This window comes from Coccinella septempunctata, chromosome 6, assembly GCF_907165205.1.
Source record: "Coccinella septempunctata chromosome 6, icCocSept1.1, whole genome shotgun sequence".
Classification (NCBI taxonomy): Eukaryota; Metazoa; Arthropoda; class Insecta; order Coleoptera; family Coccinellidae; genus Coccinella; species Coccinella septempunctata.
Genome location: NC_058194.1, coordinates 29,654,595 through 29,668,519, shown reverse-complemented (window position 1 = coordinate 29,668,519; position 13,925 = coordinate 29,654,595). Strand labels below are relative to the sequence as shown.

Here is a 13,925-nt window from a genome sequence, read left to right as displayed (position 1 = left end):
AATGTTCTTACTCACATAAAATATAGAAGAAACAGATGAATAGGACTGATGGACAATTGTAAATTTCCGATAAATCGCACACAAACTCGAGTATGTCCGCGAAAGTTTTTCTTTTGAATGCCTGAATTTGTTTCGCGAGTTTTTATTACTCCTTCTTCGGCCTACTATCGGAGGGTGGGGGATGAACTTTTTGCGGTAATTCAGACAAGGTTGCCAGGGGTAGAATATTGGGGCGATTGAAAACGTTCATAATCGATCAGATATTATTTAAAAATATCGGCAAATAGATTTACCTAAGGGGTGCTGGAAGTATAACGTGGCCTATTTACTGTTTTACGAGAAATATTCCGATTTTCAATCTGTAAGAATAATACTAATAAAGATTTGTTTATTCGTTTTATTCCTCCTTTTGTGAGCAAAATACTAAGAGTAATTTTTGTGCTCTTAATTATAAATAAACATGTAAAACTATCTAGAAAAGTATCCATACGCTAGATAGTATCTTTCTCGTTTTGCTACCAAAAAAAAAGTTCATCAGTTTCAACAATGCTACGTGATAATAGATAGGGATATCCAAGTTATAATTTATGGAAAATCAATCGTTCACACTTGAGTATTCATATTATCGTCCTGAAAAAATACTATATTCGTCCAAAGCTGTTATTTTTGATGAATTATTACGTCTATTAGAACTTTTATATTGATCCTACTGGAAATAGGCTCACGCATACGTTCATTGATAATGGTCTAACATTAGTCTTGTATAGAAGTCTTGAACTAATTTCGTAAGTACATGTCGATGTCAATGATTATAATAAAATATATAGGGTGGGTATCAACAGAATGGTCGAAGGAAGAAATAAATATAGAGGTATATTGTTCGGATGCCGAGATTTTTGGTTGTTTTTCTTTTTAAAGATGAACAATTTCATTAAAAACGTTGAAATACAATGACCATCCCTTAAATCACGGTCGTGATTAAAAAAAAATTATATTGGCACATTTTTCTTAGTACCTAACATTTACAGAATATTTCTCTGAGGATCTATTTGCAGAAGGAATATTGGATATTTTCTTTATGTGAAACGTGAACAAATAATCCATATACGTTTTTACGATGATGAAAATTTGGGCTATATATCGATATTGCAATGATAAAAATTCGCAGAGATCTGGAATATTTTAGTTTCCGTTTGATTTCAATCAGTAGGTTAGAAACTGTTTTTCTACGACACTGTATAATTTTAGTTTGCGAAATATTTCAACAAAAGATCGCGTACGATCACGCGCATGTGTATATCGATCTATTTACTTTCATGGTCGAAAAAAAAGGTGAATTTTTCAACCCCTTTTCCTGAATATCAAAGACGCAGATTTCCTACCAGTTTTCAACGTATTTTGCTCTGATTTTGTAATTAAATTCTTCTTGGATTATCTCCCAATCGGAATCGCTGTATCTGTGTAGTATATACGTAAAATAAATGCAATTTCAACCATCGTTCATTCAGATCAAGCATTCTTTTCACTCAAAATTTTAAAGATACATCGATATCGACATGAGTAGTGAACGATGTAAAATGGAAATTAAAAATTTGAGATATCCATCACCAATTCCTGGAAGTCTCTTTCCTAGAATTGCAATTCTTAGTATGACCACCAATTTTTAATGAGATTGGTATCACTAATAAAGGGAAAAACGAATGAACATCGTTCAGATAAATGCATTTGCGTGCATCAACAAAATAATGCGTGTCGCATATCCAAACATTCGGATGGGTTGCATCAAAGGAATCATTTAATTATCTCTCTATCTGGGGGTATAGCAGGTATTTCATAAATGGAACTGAATTTTCTCCTCATCTAACGCCCGAAGAAAATGTCACTCGCTAGGGGAGGATGGTTATGAAATCCGTGAGGATGATTGGTTTTCTCGACATTTATTGATTTGTTTTTTCGTAAAAACAATGGAGGATGAGAAAAATTTCATTTTTCTAGACGAGTCAATTCACTGAAAATATATCCATATGTACATGCATATAGAGAGTGCCTCCGATATGATGGGAAACATTTAAACCCAACTTTTTGGGAATTTTTCGAAAATCAGCTTTCGAGTAGTTTTTCTTCCAGAAAAATTATCATAGATCTGAATAATGTGATACATATTCTGATAGAGCAATTCTTCTAGTAATAAATCTGAGAAGTTCATCCTTTTCGGGGCAACCGTTGGGTCTTGACGGATTGTCAGTGAAAGTTAAATTTGCAATTTTTGAAAAATGCCCTTCCCAAGATGAAAATCTAAACGACAGGAGATATGCTTTCGAAATTGCTCGCAATAGATTCAGCGGGTTCGAAAACCGATATTTTCATACCAAAATTTCAAATATCCGGCCCTGTTTAGGACAAAATAATTTTTTTTGTTTTTCTACTTTTCATTTTCGAGTTGACTTCGAAAAGCTCTCTGGAGTGCAATGCTCTATTGAATCATCAACTGTTTGGTTTTCTAGAATCTTCAAAACAAATTCTATGCACTCCATATCCTAGGACAGTGATAGAACATCCTGATTTTCAGACAGAGTAGCAAATAGGTCATTTTAGGGGGGTCTAAGCCCTTGCTCATTTTTGACCCAAAAAATCGAGATTTTCGAAATCGAGTTTTTGTGCTAGGGTGGAAGCCTAGGCAACGCTGATTATATAACCGGAAATCCCAATTGGATCAGACGAATATAACAGGAGATATCGTAGATTGAAAATTACAATTTTTGAAAAATGCCATTTCCGAGATGAAAAATCTAAACCAACGGAGATAGGCTTTCGAAACTGCTTGCAATAGATTCAGCGTGTACGAAAACCTATATTTTCATACCAAACTTTTCAATATCTGACAATGTTTGGGAGAAAATAAATTTTTTTGTTTTTCCACTTTTCATTTTCGAGTTGACTTCGAAAAGCTCTCTGGAGTGCAATGCTCTATTGAATCATCAACTGTTTGGTTTTCTAGAATCTTCAAAACAAATTCTATGCACTCCATATCCTAGGACAGTAATAGAACATCCTGATTTTCAGACAGAGTAGCAAATAGGTCATTTCAGGGGGGTGTAACCCCTTGCTCATTTTTGACCCAAAAAATCGACATTTTCGAAATCGAGTTTTTGTGCTAGGGTGGAAGCCTAGGCAACGCTGATTATATAACCGGAAATCCCAATTGGATCAGACGAATATAACAAGAGATATCGCAGATTGAAAATTGCAATTTTTGAAAAATGCCATTTTCAAGGTGAAAATCTAAACCAACGGAGATAGGCTTTCGAAATTGCTTGCAATAGATTGAGCGTGTTCGAAAACCTATATTTTCATACCAAACTTTTCAATATCTGACAATGTTTGGGAGAAAATAAATTTTTTTGTTTTTCCACTTTTCATTTTCGAGTTGACTTCGAAGAGCTCTCTGGAGTGCAATGCTCTATTGAATCATCAACTGTTTGGTTTTCTAGAATCTTCAAAACAAATTCTATGCACTCCATATCCTAGGACAGTAATAGAACATCCTGATTTTCAGACAGAGTAGCAAATAGGTCATTTTAGGGGGGTCTAACCCCTTGCTCATTTTTGACCCAAAAAATCGAGATTTTCGAAATCGAGTTTTTGTGCTAGGGTGGAAGCTTTGGCAACGCTGATTATTTAACCGGAAATCCCAATTGGATCAGACGAATATAACAGGAGATATCGCAGATTGAAAATTGCAATTTTTGAAAAATGCCATTTTCAAGGTGAAAATCTGAACCAACCGAGATAGGCTTTCGAAATTGCTTGCAATAGATTCAGCGTGTTCGAAAACCTATATTTTCATACCAAACTTTTCAATATCTGACAATGTTTGGGAGAAAATAATTTTTTTTGTTTTTCCAGTTTTCATTTTCGAGTTGACTTCGAAGAGCTCTCTGGAGTGCAATGCTCTATTGAATCATCAACTGTTTGGTTTTCTAGAATCTTCAAAACAAATTCTATGCACTCCATATCCTAGGACAGTAATAGAACATCCTGATTTTCAGACAGAGTAGCAAATAGGTCATTTCAGGGGGGTGTAACCCCTTGCTCATTTTTGACCCAAAAAATCGAGATTTTCGAAATCGAGTTTTTGTGCTAGGGTGGAAGCCTAGGCAACGCTGATTATATAACCGGAAATCCCAATTGGATCAGACGAATATAACAAGAGATATCGCAGATTGAAAATTGCAATTTTTGAAAAATGCCATTTTCAAGGTGAAAATCTAAACCAACGGAGATAGGCTTTCGAAATTGCTTGCAATAGATTGAGCGTGTTCGAAAACCTATATTTTCATACCAAACTTTTCAATATCTGACCATGTTTGGGAGAAAATAATTTTTTTTGTTTTTCCTGTTTTCATTTTCGAGTTGACTTCGAAGAGCTCGCCTCGCTTTAGTGCCATTCTCTATTGAATCATCAACTGTTTGGTTTTCTAGAATCTTCAAAACAAATTCTATGAACTCCATATCCTAGGACAGTAATAGAACATCCTGATTTTCAGACAGAGCAGCAAATAGGTCATTTCAGGGGGGTCTAACCCCTTGCTCATTTTTGACCCAAAAAATCGAGTTTTTCGAAATCGAGTTTTTGTGCTTGGGTGGAACCCTAGGTAACGCTGATTATATAACCGGAAATCCCAATTGGATCAGACGAATATAACAGGAGATATCGTAGATTGAAAATTGCAATTTTTGAAAAATGCCATTTCAGAGATGAAAATCTGTATCTGAGAGAAATTGGCTTTCGAAATCGCTCGCAATAGATTAAGCGTATTTGAAAACCCATATTTGCTCACCAAACGTTCATATATCTAACACTGTTCACCAGAAAATCAAATTTTTTAATTTGTCCATTTTTCAACTTTCGAGTTAGGTATCTATCAGAAAATTAATAGTATATTTGAACGTGACATATACTAAAAACTGGAAGAGCAACCTTTCTAGTGTTGAATCTCGACATTTCATCCACCCCGGCCTAACCGTTCGTTCTTAAGGAAGTTTTAACTGAACCCAACTTTTTGGTAATTTTCGGAAGATCAGCTTTCGAGTAGTTTTTCTTCCAGGGTTCCAGGGAAATTATCGTAGATCCAATTATGATACATATTTTGAAAGAGCAACACTTCTTGTAATAAATCTGAAAATTTCATCCACTTCGGCAAAACCGTTCGGTCTTGAGGAAGTTTTAACTGAACCCAACTTTTTGGGAATTTTTCGAAGGTCATCTTTCGAGTCGAATATCTTCCAGAAAAATTATCGTGGATCTAAACGTGATGCATATTCTGAAAGAGCAGTTTTTCTTGTAATAAATCTCGAAATTTCACCGAGCTTGGTGCAATCGCTCGGACGTTCTTTCAACTGACCACGACTGACTGGTGGACAGAACCATCTAGCCAAGACTTTGCTCACTTAATCAGTGATAATTAAAAGACAAGATCAAATCGAAATCAATTTTATTCTTATGTATAATTCATACAATATACATACAATAGTCGTAACATTTTTTCTCTTCAACGTTTTCTAATACAAATGAAATCACAGCGAAATATAAATAAATACTTTCAGATTTACCGAAACGTACACGTCCTAACTTAAGAAACTGTTATTTTCGTTTTGGATGTAAGAGGTTTGGTCGGGATTTTCGGAGCTTCCGGCCATTTCCACGTAGAAGGCAGAGATTTCTCGTAGAAGTGACTGTACAGTTGCGATTCTACGAATTTTCGCTTATCTTCTGGTTCTGGGTAAAATGTAGCTTTACCTAAAAGAACAAACAAAGACTTCAATTAGTATATAAATTAAAAAATACTTTTTCCCATGTATTTTGACCATTCACTTCGATATTAACGAGATATGACGTTAAGTACACCCCTATCTCCCCAGTATACACGTACGTTAAAGTACCATCTCAAAAAATGTTCAAATTACCGTTCTTGTAAGCATCAGCCATGATGAGGGTAGAAATCTGCAAGGATACTTCACTTATCGACCCTAAAGGAGGGTAAAGGCTACCCTTCGCAAGGTCCTCTTCCTTCACGTTATCGGCGACCGTTTGCGCAGCTATGATGAAGTAATCCTCGATGATGTGATGAACGCCAGCTAGGATAACTCCAAGAGCTACTCCGGGGAAGATGTATGCGTTGTTGCCCTGTCCAGGGTGGTAAATTTTGCCGTCATAATGCACGTCAGGGAAGGGCGAACCGCTGCAGAACACAACTCGACCCTGGAAAAACAATTTATGCGAATCTTCTGATAAGAATTGATTCAAGTAGAGCTAATCTGAGTGGGCATATTACAAAGGCTTTTGAGCTCCACAGGAAATGACGTTTATTTACAAGGTTTCAAATATACAAGAAAAATCAAAATTTGAGGCAATTTTTGGCCGGCAAACAAACAGAGACGTACCTCTGTGTGGTCATATGCTTGTTGCGCAGTACACTCAGCTTTGGCAGTGGGATTACTGAGAGCAAACACTATGGGATGCTTGTTGAAGGACGCCATCGATCTCAGAATATCAGGAGTGAAAGCACCACCAGTAGCAGACGCCCCTGAAAACAAAAACATCAGCCACCTTTCCAAGTATCGACATAGACAATTCGTCACTCACCAATCAAGATAGAAGGTTGAATTTCGTTTACGAGTTTCAAGAAATCTTTCTCGGGGTTATGTTCCTTAGCGTAGTATTTCTGATGTCCAAGAAGCTGACTTCTGCATTTCGTCACCAAACCGTCAACGTCGATCATCCAAATCCTCTGCCTAGCCTCGGCCTCGCTCATACCTTCCCTTTCCATGGCCTTGACGCACAGATCCGCAATTCCAAGGGCTGCACCGCCAGCTCCGAAGAATAAGAACTTGTGCTCTGATATCTTCTTTCCTGTTTTCCTATTGGAAGCCAGTAAACCTATAATGAGATATAGTTTGTTCAGATTTCCTCAATTTGTGAGGGATTTTGTACCAGCTAAGGCTACGGCAGCGGTTCCCTGGATGTCGTCGTTGAAGGTGCAGTATTTATTTCTGTATTTTTCGAGCAGTCTGAAAGCGTTGGCGTTTCCAAAATCCTCGAATTGGATCAGGGTGTCCTGTCCGTAGCGTTTCACGACGGCTGACATGAATTCGTCCAAGAATTCGTCGTATTCTGCTCCTCTAGCCCGTTTCTGCCTCAGACCTACATATGTGGGATCTACCATGAGAGCCTGAAAGTTCAACCCTATAAATATTGGTATTCTTCGGATGTATCAATCCCTTAGGGTGTAGGCTTTGATAAATTGTTGATTAAAATAAAATTCACACAAAGGGTGATTCAGAAACAGATTACAAGTGCCATAATCGACCCAACAACCAGAGTTTTTACGTTAATGTTGATTAAGACTGAACTAGTCCCAAAACCATAATAATAAAACTGATTTATTTTCAATTAACTTTATTGAGTTGTACTCTGACAAAACTATGCAGTGTTCAATGTTGTTTTAAGATGCCAGAGATAGCACACAGTTTAAGAATCTTTCCACAATAGCAGCAGTTGCAAAATAGTAGTTAGTACTGTCTAGAAAGAAAATTGTAAAGAGGAATGTTTATTCTTATAGTGAAGACACCCTCAAGAACACTTGCTCAAGACAGCAGTTTGACGTATAGTAATAGTGTATAGTTGAGGTAGTGCTTATGTGTCCCCGAAGGGTAAAAACCAGACCCAATATTCAAAAATCCTCTCTTCTTCTGAATATTAAAGACAGCTTAAGAAGACAATAACCAATAATAATTTTCAGTTTAAACTGCATATCGGCACTTGCTATATTAGTTTTTCGTCATTATTGAAATTAGTGATTAAAAAAAAATATGTAATGAAAATATCTACAATCATTTAAATAAAGAATACAATACAATGACAGAGTGAGTAAAAAGTAAAGTACAAAATTCGGTATTTACGATTTTGTTGAAAAATTTTCATGTATTATTGTGGAGATAAGTAGAACCATTTCATCCTCACAAGTAGAAAGGGTTCAGCTCAGGTAAATGGTGCATGTGGAAAATTTTCAATTTTGTACGTTACTTTTTGCTTACTCTGTATATAAAGATGCTGGAAATTGCCCCATTTATTCAGAAGTTAAATGAATTGGGTTTTAGTATGTTTTATGACGATTTACCTCATTGTCAGTTCCTACATCAAGGCAAATGGGCAAACAATGGTGTGGTTTGATTCTTGCAAGAGCAGTATAAAGCGCCAATTTACCAATTGGAATACCCATGCCGCAAGCACCCAAATCTCCCAGCCCCAATATTCTTTCACCATCCGTCACCACGATAGCATGAACGTCAGGCTCAGGCCTGAAAAGTTATTCTTCTGCAGATTTTCATCATTCACCAGATTCAGCAAAAATTAGTTTCAAAGAAGAACCACAGTACAACTTAAACACTTGTAGTTCTAGCTATTTTTTCCGAATGAATTTGTACGAAAGCAAAATATTAGAAACTCTGAAAACACTTCTAATGATGTAGTAGATGCATACAACAAAATCTATCGTCATCCTAGACCAATCCTGAATTCGATCAAACAGGCTGAAGATGACATTTTTTTCATAATGTCGATTGTAATTAATTAAATCTTCAAGCTCCTTGAATTCACGCGGATTGTCAGCTCGTCAAATGAAAAACACAATAAAAGCGCGTGCACAACACGATATATTAACATGAATACAAACAGACATGTCAAAAACATCACCCTTTCAACGTCGCAAAGAAGCAGGTAAACCGTGGTTTAGAAATTATATCCACTTCAATTAATCGAATCCTTAGTTGGATAACCGCTATGTTGTATAAGTGATTCCAGGAATTTCCTATGCGTTTTCGCTGTTCAAGTTTCGTAATCGTAATTTAGATGACCCTATTAAATCAATCATTATCGCTATTAGAAAAAACGGCGGACTTGACACAAAGGTCAATATTTTGTTGTTTTGAGGGAAACCTAATGCCCGTTTTCAACAACGATCTCTAAGGAACACCTAAGCCCATTCACGTCACGTGACAGTTCTTCAAACACGGCTAAAATACATTAAGTGCCCCTAAGCCTTTGTATGAAGACTGCAATCTGAAAACTATTGTAATCGTCAAGACAACGAAAGGGAGAACGTTCCACCGAAGAAGAGTAGATGCTGACCATAGTTTCGGCCTCATTGGACTTCTTCAGAGCAACACAGTGAATTTTTCAGACCTTCATTAATTTCTGGTCGTTTGTTCTTTTCAGAATTGTTATTTCATCCCATGCAGAACCATTCTTGTTAGTACAAGTCGACTTACCAGTTTTTGAGCACGTCAAACACGTGTCCCTTGTCGTTAATTGTGATAAAAAGACCGTGGGGCCTCCTGTAGATCAATCCGAACCTTTGGCAAGCCAGGCCGACGGTGGGGGTGTAAACGATGGGTAAAAGTTGCTCGATATTTTCGGACAATAGTCGGAAAAACAATTTTTCGTTTCGGTCGTGCAACTCGGAGAGGTACAGGTACTTGTTGAGCGGTTCTTGATAATTTTCCACCGACATTTTGCACAGTTGCACCTGTTCTTCCTGAGATTTGTAACGGGCAGGTTGAAGGCCGTGTATGCCCAGCGCTTGACGTTCTTCCAGTGTGAAGGCCAAACCCTAGAACGGACAGGAATTGTCTGACTTAAATGGGAAATTACAGGAACTATGAAGAAGTTTACTCCGAAAGAGATATATGTTAGATGAATACGTAACTACATAAGTCAAAGTTGGAAGAGTTGGGGAATTTCTTGGGTATTGGTGCTTCACCTGAAATTGTGTACATAACCTCACTGTACTGAGCCTAAAACTCACCTTTCACTAGAGAGGCTTATGTTAAAGAGTTTGTGAAAGGTGCCACCTTGGTATCTTGAGTAATTAGTGTAATATAATAATTCAGAGTATAAATAAAGAAATATCTCTTTCTCTCTAAACTCTGCAAAGTTTTTATTTTAACCACCACAAGTTGTCCGCTCTAACAATATCATTTTTAGATGGGTGAATGTGAGGACCATATTTCTTCCAGGTAGACTATGTAGCAGGTCTACTGTGTTGAGTCGTTGTATAACTCACCTTATTAAGTCTTGGATCTCTCAAATGATCGATGCCCATAATTTGGGATGGTGTGAGCACATCTCCAACAACTTCATGGTAACCTCTTCTATTCGTCCTGTCATTAAAAATAATCTTGATTGCTTCCGATAAAGAAGCGGTGTTGAGTTTGATGGTTCTTGGAACTCTGAAACAAATGATACATGCCCAAAATCTCCACATTTTGTTTGGTTAGCCCTTTAGATCAACTAAACTAACTAGGTCACTAAAGATTAGCGAATTTTACGAATCCGCGGTAGATATCAGATGAAATTTTTTTTTATCGAAGATTGGTGACATTGGGGGCATTGTTGGGCGCCTAAAATAAGCCCGTTTTGTCCGCCATTGTTCTTGATCGATCATCAAGGATGGAATAAAACGAAATTCGAAGAATTTTATTGAGAACTCAACAAACAAATTTCATATGACTTAAATAAACACACGCAGGAGCAAAGGATGTGCGGTAAAATTTAGTTTCTGGAAGGAAAATCCTAATTCAAGACAGTAAAGTCACTTAGATATTGGCTTCTGCTCTTACAATGTACATTTAAGTGCAGTTTTTTAAACTTATTATTTCCCGCAATATCAAAAAACCACATTAAAATAGTTCTACTGGAAAGAAATTATCAAAAGAATTCATATCGCTGTAAAATTTTTGAAATTAATGGCGCCTGTGATGTAATTTAGACATAAATGGCACCTGTGATGTAATTTAGACATTAATGGCGCCTGTGATGTAATTTAGACGTCAATGGCGCCTTCGTGTTTCCATACCTCAAATTCTATGGGCCTTCTCCAGTGGAGGACATAAAAAATATTAGGTAATATTAGATACCCTATATATTTTCTTGTGGTTTGACTTATTCTGGGAACTTTGTCTAGATGTAAAACTTAAAGGAGATCAAAATCTGTATTACTTTCCTCAATAATCAATTTTCTGTTGTGGATGTTTGTAAGAATAAAGGTTATTTTATTTTGTCTTTCTCAAACTATATGCCTTTTAACTTGTATTTGAAATATTCAACTCCTATTCAAATTAGTGAAATAAAATATCTTGTGTAGCTTATGGGATGAATATGTTGCGTTTAAGTGCGATCAAATTAATAACTAGGAATATTCCACATGCTGTATGCTGAGTCACATATATGTGAGATAATAAGTACGATAGGATGTTTATATACTGCAATAAAACACAAACATAATTATCCCATACACGTTGTAATGACCTATAATAGACGAAATTATGTGGAAGTAATAAAAACCGGAAGAGTAATTGTGAGAATATTCAAGTTAAGCACGTTCTTTCGAAGCATTCGACGAATTAGATGCTCTGTCACAGCCTGCGAATTAATTTTGTGTCAAAAAATATGGATAGTTAAAGGGATATCTATGGCCCTTATTAGAACTTTGATCATTCCGGCAAATAAAGTTCGTGTAAACTTTTTCATTCAAAATAACGACTAAGCAGTTTTTTCCTACCCATAACACTCGTCATGAGGGCATACCATTTAGTCCAAAAAAAAATCAATTCCAAAAATTCTTTTCTTTTTATTATTTTCTTTCAACACTCTTTACAAAATCCATACTTTTACATAAAAAAATCAAAATTATAAACTTGAGAGATCGTTCATTCATCAACTTCTGGCATGATGAGGTATAAATTGTGTTAAATCCTGATTAAAAAGTGAAATCTTAATTTTCCAGAAGATACATCAAAAAGAGAAATGAGAAGATAGGATTTCTGTTCAGGATGATCTTCTTCTTAATCGAGTGTTGTTACTAAACTTGAGTATCCGCTGTCTGAAGTATATCGTGTCATTATTTCAGGTACATTCCTTCTCTACCATTCATTCAACGATGCATATTCAAAATTTTCAAACTCCTTTTTGTTCAGTTATCTTCTTGGCAGGGAAGCTGTAAGATTTCGAAAAATTTTGACAATTTTGAAATAAACTTTAAATTTGTTGCATTGCACCCCAGGATATAAATCTGATATGGAATAAGTGTAAAATGATATGAGAAATTAATTATAACTGATAATATATCAAGAATGATAACCTTGCATTCAATATTAATTGCTCATTGAGAACAAATTGAATATTTGGCAATCGAAATGAGTTTTTTATGAACCAGCCCAAGCACCTTCCCTCACAATATGCAGATTTTTCTTCATCAAATTCAGTAATATCAAGTGGTAGATGATTCTCATGCAGATACCCCAAAATATATGTACAGGGTGTCCGCCAGAAATGGACCCTATGCATGCAGAAACTGATCGGGCTAACGTCGTTTTTGGATAAATCAATTTTCAAATATGGCTATCGCATTTGTATATACAGAGTGGCAATACAAAGTTATTTTTTTACACCCTGCACTTCAATCAAGGATGAAACGCTGACATTGTTTCTATAGCACGCTCTGAAAATATAGTCATATATACCGTTGCCAAAAAATCAATTTGAAAAAATTATTCCTTCGAGGTGTATTTCTTCTAATTCCAATCATTATATTGAGTTACGAGCAATTTTTACTGGAGCCAATTATAAGTCGAAACTAAATTACTTGGTGGAACCAATATGGGCGTAAAAAGTACATAAATGCACTCAGTGACATTGTTTATTGGCTTATTTCCAGGAGAATTAAAGGTGCAACACGAAACCTAATCTTATCAAAATAACGGATGTCGTACTGGATAGAATCCAAGCCCACAAAAGAATGAGCGATATCTTCAGTAGATAATATATTTTTTGAAATTTTGAAAATATTCCTCTCTGGCTCATGTTAGGTCCAGAAACTTATTTCTTTTTTGAATTTTTGCGAGCTGATAGAACTTTATAAATGAAACCACTTCATCTATACTTTCAAAGCGAGCAATAACAAACATTATTTATACAGGAGTTACCCAATGTTACTGGAAATACCTTTTGCTAAACGAGAAAAAAAATTCATTACATCATTATTATTGTTGATTTCAGAACCATGGCTAGCCTGACATTAAGTACTGTGGGTAATAAAAGCTCAGATTTGGATTGTATTGCTTCGGCAAGCTTATGAAACTTCAAAAGAGTAACAGGAAATGATACAAGATAAAGGAACTGTAATTTCAAACTTTCCTGGTAAGGCTATATTGCAAAATTTCCAACAAGTGGCAAATAATATTGTTGAAGAGCGATTTTTGTTACAAAACTTTTGAATCTACTTGGAAGCAACAACCAAATTTTTCAGATCCAAAATATAATTGGAACCCTCTCTTTTGTTAATCAAAACGATAAATATTTATTCTGTTTCGAACAGGTGATGTTTCCTAATGATGAATTATGAATTGTGTAAGTTGTATTTTTAGAGCATTTTTATTTTTAGACAAAAACCTGAGACACCTATTGTATAAGAGGTTAACGTTTGGGATTCTAGCTAACCCCTCCGGCAGCAATTATTGATTCTTCGCCGAATACAGCTCAGATTCCCGCTCAATTACAAGCATGAGGAAGAAATGGGTAAACTATTATGAAGCCTCGTTAAAGCTAGTTTTACTTACAATAAAGTCTTTGGTAATACTGCAAACATTTTTAGAACCAACGGAATATACTGCCAAACAGCTGATTAAGGTTACACAATTATCAACACTGGATTTCTAAAATAAATCGATGACAGGTAGTCATAGAAATTATTCGCATGTACGCCAGTGGCGTCACTCAAAATGTCAAATTTTTTGCGATAGGACGACCGAGATCATGTGATGGGAATTTTTTTTATACAGGATGAATTAAATAATTTAGGACTTGT

General features: G+C 35.8%; 1 protein-coding gene across 1 annotated transcript; it reads right to left on the bottom strand.

Annotated features, from left to right (window-relative positions):
* Positions 1-5,478: 5,478 nt before the first annotated feature.
* LOC123314986 (NADP-dependent malic enzyme) lies at positions 5,479-13,833 on the bottom strand. Its single transcript, XM_044900493.1, has 9 exons — positions 13,678-13,833; positions 10,125-10,290; positions 9,331-9,671; positions 8,181-8,361; positions 6,995-7,232; positions 6,647-6,940; positions 6,445-6,587; positions 5,968-6,262; positions 5,479-5,800 (listed from the first exon to the last, which is right to left on the bottom strand). Exons 1-9 carry the CDS (start codon positions 13,704-13,706, stop codon positions 5,634-5,636), a joined length of 1,854 nt encoding a protein of 617 aa, XP_044756428.1. The 5' UTR covers positions 13,707-13,833; the 3' UTR covers positions 5,479-5,633.
* Between the last annotated feature and the right edge of the window lie 92 nt (positions 13,834-13,925).

Coding starts and splice junctions, on each gene's coding strand:
- LOC123314986 (XM_044900493.1), bottom strand. CDS start 13,706: ATGTTTGCAGTATTACCAAAGACTTTATT. Junction 9,672..10,124: donor GAGATCCAAGACTTAATAAG/GTGAGTTATACA, acceptor TGTCCGTTCTAG/GGTTTGGCCTTCACACTGGA. Junction 6,941..6,994: donor CGCTGCCGTAGCCTTAGCTG/GTACAAAATCCC, acceptor ATCTCATTATAG/GTTTACTGGCTTCCAATAGG.